Here is a 7,500-nt window from a genome sequence, read left to right as displayed (position 1 = left end):
ATCACTCAGAGGGGTTATGAGAAGAAGAGATTCAAGCTGATCAGGGCACTTGTTGGAGGTAATTTAGTGACCTCTGACCCCTCCTCCCTCCACACACACACCCTCAGCTAAAGTAACTGTAGAGGTAGTGGACGTAGGTTAGTCCTCCCTGGAGCTCAGCGTGGGCCTGCCCCTCTGAATCTGATCCAGATGGATTCTCTCACACACACACACACACACACACACACACACACACACACACACACACACACACACACACACACACACACACACACACACACACACACACACACACACACACACACACACACACCACATCTTTCTGATTTCATTTTGTTTCTTTCATTTATTTTTATTCATCATTCAGAAAAATCTGATTTTTTCTGCCTAATCCGTCGCCTCCATGTTTGTTTTTCTTTTCGCCGCTCTGACCTCTGGCTTCTGTGGAACGTTTGCGTCTGCGTTTCCGTGCATACATGTGCGTCTGTCTGCCTGCTTCTGTAGGTATGGAGGGGCCCATGTCCCACCGGGCCCCGCTCGGACCGCCCTCTGCAGCCCGCTTCCACCGGCGGAGAACCTCCGGCACCAGAGACGAGCGCTACCGATCAGGTACACGAGCCTCCCCTGTAGACAGGTCGAACACAGAAACCGTCACAGAATCATCATTTAAATGCAAAACATTTTCAGAAAAGAGCAACAATCCTCCAGCAGTCGCAGCGAGATGCTGCAGATGACCAAAGCCAAACAAAGTCCTCATGCTGGGTTTCCTCTGGTTCTAGTCCCGAGTCTCTGTCTCTGTCTCGCAGACGTCCACACGGAGGCGGTGCAGGCCGTGTTGGCGCGACATGTAGAGAGGAAGATGGCGGTGCCCATGCCTTCCAAAAGACGATCGCTGGTGGTCCAGACCTCCATGGATGCCTACACACCTCCAGGTGATGAAACAGACAAACACCAGGAATTATCCAGTACCCACCTGTCTGAGCGACTCCGCTGACGGTAGATGTGTCCCTGAGCATCAGCTAGGTTTCAGACAGGATCATGCTTTAATGTCAGCTTTGTTCTTAGACGGTTCTGGTTCTGGGAGGAACCGCAGCCAGATGAGCTGCAGAGACGTGGCTCAGGATGGGGCGGTGGAGCCGACCTTTAACTCTCACATGAGCTCGTTAGGTGGCCTTTAATCACATCTTGGTGCTGATTGGACGTTAATGAAGGAAATATAATAACTTTGTCCTCTGGTCGTTTGCTTCGTGACCTTTCAGGATATTCCTAACTGCCCTCGACATCCATCTAAAGTTCAAGCCTCGCATGTCTGAGTTAAAGTGAGTTTGTGAGGTTCTTTAAATGTTCTCCTGCTCCCGTTTGGGCTGCATCGTCTCTGTTCAGATCGTTTAGTCTCATTTAGACTACGTTCAGTCTCCTGAGCCCTGACCCACAGACGTGGTGGGTTAACTGGTTCTGTAGGCTCAACAGCCACTAGAACCAGTCTGGTTCTCGGAGCTAAAGGTCGGAGAACAGAATCCTGCTGAATCATCTAACAAACATTTAACATCCGTTCTTTAATTGGACACATTTTAGGCTCAATACACTGTAATCTGTTTGATGTCTGACGTGTGTTCCTGTTTAATTTCCTGTTTCCATGAAGCACTTTGTGATTTTTATGCTTCATAAATAAAGTTTTACTTAAATAAAAAAACCTATAATGGCCACAAATTTAGTTTTTTTCCTTGTAGGATCCGAAACTTCAGACATGATCACAGTTTTTGTTCCAAAAGCATAATAATGCAGCGCTCGAACACTTCAGCTATTAAAAAGTGATTAGGGTGGCGTCATGTTGCCGTGGTTCAGAACTTCCTGTGTAAGTCTTAGTTTTCACTACTTACTCTAAAGTATTTTATTCTTAAGCCTAAACAGTTTGTTTGAACCTGATTATTTAATACAGGAAATATTTATTATTTTTAGACTGAATTAAGGATCTAATGATCCCGTCTGCGATGCATGAACATGACCTGCTGAAGGTTTTAAGCCTAGCCGTTAGCCTGTCTGTCCTGGACACAGCTGTCATGGCAGGCAACAGGAAGTGCTCCTGAGTCAGAACAGAACCACGCGGTTCCAGTGGTCCAGAACCAGAAAGAAGGTTCTCTCTGAGGAGGAGGAGACCTTTTCTCCCGCGTCCAGACCAGTCCCACCTGAGCAGCTTCTCCTGGTGTTGACTTCATTTAGGTTACGAGTTCGGGTTGGTTCTAGTTTCAGGCTGACGGTGATGTCAGGGTCAGATCTGAACCATGTGAACGTTTTTATGCTGATTCTGATGAAAACGACTAACGGCAGCCACTGACTCTCCCCAGGCCTGTCCCCCCTGTGCTCAGACTCCTCGTCGGGCTCCGAGGAGGAGGCGGGGCCGGGCGATGACACGTCCAGCATGGAGCACTGGATGAGCCGCCCTTCACAGCTAGGCCCCGCCCACCTCGGCTCCACCTCCTCCTCGTCATCGTCCACGCAGAGCGGAGGCAGCGGGAACGCCGGGCGGCTGGCCGACTCACTGGCGCACACACACATCTCACACCTGGCACACGCACACCTGGGTCACCCTCACCTGGGCCAGTCACACCACCTGTCCCAGTCACATCACGGTGAGACTTTTCTTCTTCTGCGGTTTTCTGTGAAAGAAGGACGGCGATGATTTATCTTCGTCTGTCCCTAAAAGATGATTTAAGCATTAGAAATGATCCAAGACTTAGTTTTTATCACTAAATCTACAATTAAAACAGAACATCTGGAAATGGGATTCTATAGATTTACCTTCAACACAAACCTGTCGTCCATCTTTATTTATTTATTCATGATGGGTCGGACCCAGTCGGGTTCGGATGTTTATTTATTTACACTATTTATAGGAAATATTTCCCCTCGAGGGCCACTGATCTGTTCGTTTGAGTTTTGCTCCCGCACCTGATTCAGTTTCCTCCTCGGGTTCAGCAGAAACCTTTGATCAGGTGTGTCGGAGCACCGTGGCCCTCCAGGACACCAGCGTCCTAAACGCCCTCTAAAGTCTTTCATGAAAACTCTTATTGATCAATGTTCGGCTTAAGGAACAAATCTGATCAGTTTGTCGTAAATCGTTTATAGAGCCTAGGTTCAGACTAACGATGATGTCATCAGCCTCTCCTGTTTGTTTGTGCTCAAATGTGTTGACACAATAGGTAAATAAGCCGATGAGTATTATTCTCTACACAGATGTTCTGGTGCGGTACCCTGTCCTGCCTAACCGCTGACAGGTGTGTTTGTACCTGCAGGAATCGGCCACCTGTCCCTGAAGAGGAAGGGGGCTCTGAGTGTCGCTGAGAACGGAGGATCTCTGAGACGATCCTGTGAGTTTGGATCCGACATGCTGTGGCCGCCGCCGCTGGAGTCGGAGGGTAGGTCCGGTCCTGGTACCAGGACCAGAGCCTGGTTCTGGTTGAACTGACTAACTTCTCCCAGGTTTTAGCGTCATTAAGCTCTGGAAACATGATGGAGCCATTTTCTGTTATTGAGTGCGTTAAAGAGTCTCGTGTTTTATAAAAAGGACTTTTATTTAGAAAAGTTCCACTTCCTGTTGGTATTTACTCAGAGAAAGTCCAGAACCAGAGACGGTGTTGCTCCAGAGTTCAGGTATTTCAGAGCTCACTGGCTCCTGTGACCCGAGTGGCCGTGAAACAAAACGACCATCAGACATGTCGAACTGGCCGTGGAGACAACAGGACGCGGCTCTGGAGGCGCCGCCATCAGGACAGCATGAGTCACCGCTGGCTGTTGGCTGTTTCTCCGTCTCCATCTGTCTCCTCTTCTCTGTCTCCTTCAGAGAACCACTCAGCGCCTCCGGATGTGACGGGGTACTCGTCGGACTCGTCCCACTCCCACACCGAGCGTCACCACATGTCCAACATGGGAACCATTGCCAGGAACACACAGAAGTACGGCAACGCAGAGCGCATGGAGACGGGCGATGGTGAGCGTCACGAGCTGCCGCCAGAAACGGGACCGTCAGGAACCGTTTGTGCTGGTCTCAGTCCCACGTGGGGTGCGGTCTTGTTATTTACCCGTCACCTTTCCCTGTTTTGTCCTGTCTCGCGTTCACGCCGCGGTGCGGCCTGAAGGCGTGGCTACAGGCTGCAGCAGCGAAATACAAACCAGTTCTCTGTCTGTTTAAAATCTGGGGTTTGTTACTGACGCAGGTCTGATTCAGGCCTTTGCCTTCCACTGAGGTCCTGTTCCTCTGCAGGTGTTCCCGTCAGCAGCCGCGTGTCGGCGAAGATCCAGCAGCTGGTGAACACGCTGAAGCAGCCGCGCAGACCGCCGCTACGGGAGTTCTTCGTAGACGACTTCGACGAGCTTCTCGAGGGTCAGAAACCTTCCGTCTGCCTGCTTTTCTCTGTGACCCATCGCTGCTGTGTGTTGTTTTTGTTTTTGTCAGGATAAATAATAATTCACACAGTCAGCATCTTCAGCCGGATTCTGACGGGGATAAACCTGAGCCGCAGCTCTCTGGGTCTTCAGCCATCTTGTTTCTGTCAGAAAATAAAACGTGGAGCTTTCTTTTACCGCCAGCGTCGTATTAAGCCCTCCGTACACCTTCAGCAGACCTGTCAGGGTCCTGGGGGACCTCAGGGCCTTGCGCTCGTGCCGCTGGAGGTGTGAACCATGTTCTCTGTGGGCGTCTGGAGCTCGTCTCCGTTTGGTTTCTGTGAGTCAGAAAACGGTGAACAGTGAGACGACTCTGGGAGGATTTAGAGAGCTCACGGAGAATAAAATCTGGGGGTAACTTCAAATAAACGGAGACCAAATTAAGAGTCTTTGTGATGAGGTTGTGACTATCATGCTCCACATGACCTGGCCGCTTGTCCACACGTCCTCTGAGTGTCCCCACCAGCGGGGAGTGACCTCACTGACCCAAAGCCCTGTTGACCATCAGAATGAAGTTTGATTGTTGAATTGAAACCTGGATTTTATGACGTAGAACCAAAGTTGCACCCTGTAAGATCCGTGGCCGTCATCACCGCAGATGTCATCCTTCCTCCCACGTCTGACAATCACGTATTCTAATGCATCACATCAGCTGTCCGCTTACTGGACTTTCTGTGTCCTCGTCTCCAGTCCAGCAGCCCGACCCCAACCAGCCTCGACCAGAGGGGGCGGAGATGATGCCGGTCCGAGGAGAGGCGCTGGGGGTGGTCACAAACTGGCCCCCCTCCCTGGAGGCTGCGCTCCAGCGCTGGGGGACCATCTCCCCGAAGGCCCCCTGTCTCACCAGCCTGGACACGGCGGGAAAGCCGCTCTACGTGCTCACATACGGTAACCATGACGACGGTTAGGAGTGTGTGTGTGTGTGATCTACAAACGGATAATGACCAGAATCCTGTACGTCAGCCATGGACGTAATTTTGGGGGGGGGGACAGGGGGGACATGTCCCCCCCACTCTTTCCAAAGTCAAGGTTTGACCGCTGCACTTTTTACCATCCAAAAACAATGTTACGCTATATTAAATTGACACTAGTTGAGCTCTAGGACCAAGCAGAAAACAACTGTTTGTGTTGAAGCCTGTTTCCCATTAGAGCATACTGTAAAGATCCCCCCCCCCCCACTCCGTGTCCCCCCCACTTCTAAAGTGAAAATGACGTCCATGACGTCAGCCAAACAGAGCAGAAAATCATCACCTGCTCAGACGCTGACTCCAGCTACAGCACAGAGAGGCAAACTTCCACCGAATCATCTATCTTTTCTTCTGCCCCCCCCCCCTGCAGGGAAGCTCTGGTCTCGCAGCATGAAGCTGGCGTACAACATCCTCCACAAACTGGGCAGCAAGCAGGAGCCGATGGTGCGACCAGGCGACCGGGTGAGTCACACACACACACACACACACACACCCCGTCGTCCACGTCGCCCACCCTCGTCTGAGTCGGCGCCGCTCCGTTTATCAAACTTCACTCTGATGTTTAAAATGATAATTTATGTTTGATTCAGCTGAATGGAGCCCAGTCTGAAGCTGCCGCAGGGCCCCCCAAGGCTCTTTAACTGTCCTTCTCTTGTTCAGAGGCAAATGGAGCTGCTCTTGTTCCTTATAATCATCAGGTTTACTTCATTCTGTCAGTTTGTCTGAATTACTTTTAGAAAGTAATCCTATTGTTGGGATTATTTTTATTCTGGAGTTTAAACTCGTTTTGGCTTCACGTCGGAGGGTTTTTATCAGAACATCAGATTTTGTGACGAACCATAAAAACTAAAACGGCACGATCGCGTTTTAGTTTGTAGATCAAATAAGAGGAAACCCGGACGAAAGATGCTAAAACTGAAAATAATCCCCACTGGTGCGTCTGTAACGTTCAGCGGAGCCTGACCTCCATCTTCCACTTCCTCCTGTAGGTGGCGCTGGTGTTTCCCAACAATGACCCCGTGGCCTTCATGGTGGCGTTCTACGGCTGTCTGCTAGCTGAAGTGGTTCCTGTTCCCATTGAGGTTCCTCTGAGTCGCAAAGTGAGTCATGGGGTCATGCTTCTGCTGCTGGAGGTCAGAGGTCATGTGGTGTCTTCTGTTTTGGTCCCGTCTGTCTAACCCTAGCCCTCCAGACTCTCAGGTCTGTTTCAGTCCCACTCACAGAGCCGTTTTCTGGCAACAATGAGTGTTTCCACGAAGTTAATCCCGTCTGAACAGGAAGCAGAAAAGAACATGTCTGACACAAGAACGCAGCCTCCTGCTCAGGCATCGCAGTCATCAGTCAGGGTCCACTCCGTCTCCTCAGAAGACCAGATTCATCTGCTGCTGCGTCCGATTCCAGCTGCCGGCCGTGCTTCGGTGCTTTCGTCTCTGCTCTGAGCCGACAGAGGCCGAGCTGCCTGTCTTTGCAGCACTTGTGCAGGGTTGGCATGGTTACACGCCGATTACTTGCGGCAGTACAAAATGTCTTCTGCTGCACGTTGTCCACCTCGCTTGAACCGCTTCCCCCAGCCTGCTGTCAGACTGCAGGCTTTTCCCTGATCGTAAGCCAGGCATCTGATTTTCTGTCATCCTCGTGATTTATTCTGAACGACAAACTCTGGTTCTTCATCTGTGAATTCTGGCAGCGTTTTCTGCTTTTCTCACCTTCTGTCTCGGCCAATAGGACGCCGGGAGCCAGCAGATTGGATTCCTGTTGGGAAGCTGTGGCGTTACCGTGGCGCTGACCAGCGATGCCTGCCATAAGGGGCTTCCCAAGAGCGCAACAGGAGAGATCCCACAGTTCAAAGGTCAGAGTGTAAAGCATCCATCATGGAGGAGGAGAGCTCACGTGAATCTATTACCATAGATTAGTCATCAGATGTTTACATCTGTGACCAAAAGAGCACAGGAAACTGTTAGAGGAGCTGAAACTGGAGAATAACAAGCTGAAATGTTTAGTTTTAGATCTAGAGCGTCCCTCCGGGTGTGCTGATGCATCATCCCACCCTCTGGTTTACCTCCCTCTCTCTCCTCCTCCCTGCAGGATG

General features: G+C 50.7%; 1 protein-coding gene across 3 annotated transcripts in view; it reads left to right on the top strand.

Annotated features, from left to right (window-relative positions):
* The window catches only part of LOC107383155 (disco-interacting protein 2 homolog C), a 46,134-nt gene that overhangs the window by 11,363 nt on the left and 27,271 nt on the right, over positions 1 to 7,500 (top strand). Inside the window, exons 2-14 of one of the 3 annotated variants that reach the window (XM_070553473.1) lie at positions 1 to 58; positions 505 to 609; positions 807 to 932; positions 2,346 to 2,376; positions 2,488 to 2,630; positions 3,294 to 3,416; positions 3,842 to 3,988; positions 4,262 to 4,381; positions 5,134 to 5,331; positions 5,782 to 5,873; positions 6,401 to 6,511; positions 7,137 to 7,260; positions 7,497 to 7,500. The exon at positions 1 to 58 is cut by the window's left edge and continues 5 nt beyond it; the exon at positions 7,497 to 7,500 is cut by the window's right edge and continues 106 nt beyond it. In XM_070553473.1, the coding sequence (XP_070409574.1) occupies positions 1 to 58; positions 505 to 609; positions 807 to 932; positions 2,346 to 2,376; positions 2,488 to 2,630; positions 3,294 to 3,416; positions 3,842 to 3,988; positions 4,262 to 4,381; positions 5,134 to 5,331; positions 5,782 to 5,873; positions 6,401 to 6,511; positions 7,137 to 7,260; positions 7,497 to 7,500 (1,382 nt within the window). Of the gene's footprint in view, positions 59 to 504; positions 610 to 806; positions 933 to 2,345; positions 2,631 to 3,293; positions 3,417 to 3,841; positions 3,989 to 4,261; positions 4,382 to 5,133; positions 5,332 to 5,781; positions 5,874 to 6,400; positions 6,512 to 7,136; positions 7,261 to 7,496 lie in introns of all 3 variants that reach the window. The other 2 variants (XM_054750999.2, XM_054751000.2) reach the window with 2 other exon arrangements.

The sequence above is a fragment of the Nothobranchius furzeri genome, chromosome 7, assembly GCF_043380555.1.
Source record: "Nothobranchius furzeri strain GRZ-AD chromosome 7, NfurGRZ-RIMD1, whole genome shotgun sequence".
In the NCBI taxonomy this organism is placed as follows: Eukaryota; Metazoa; Chordata; class Actinopteri; order Cyprinodontiformes; family Nothobranchiidae; genus Nothobranchius; species Nothobranchius furzeri.
The sequence above is the reverse complement of the archived record's forward strand: the minus strand, read 5'-3'. Positions and strand labels throughout refer to the sequence as shown.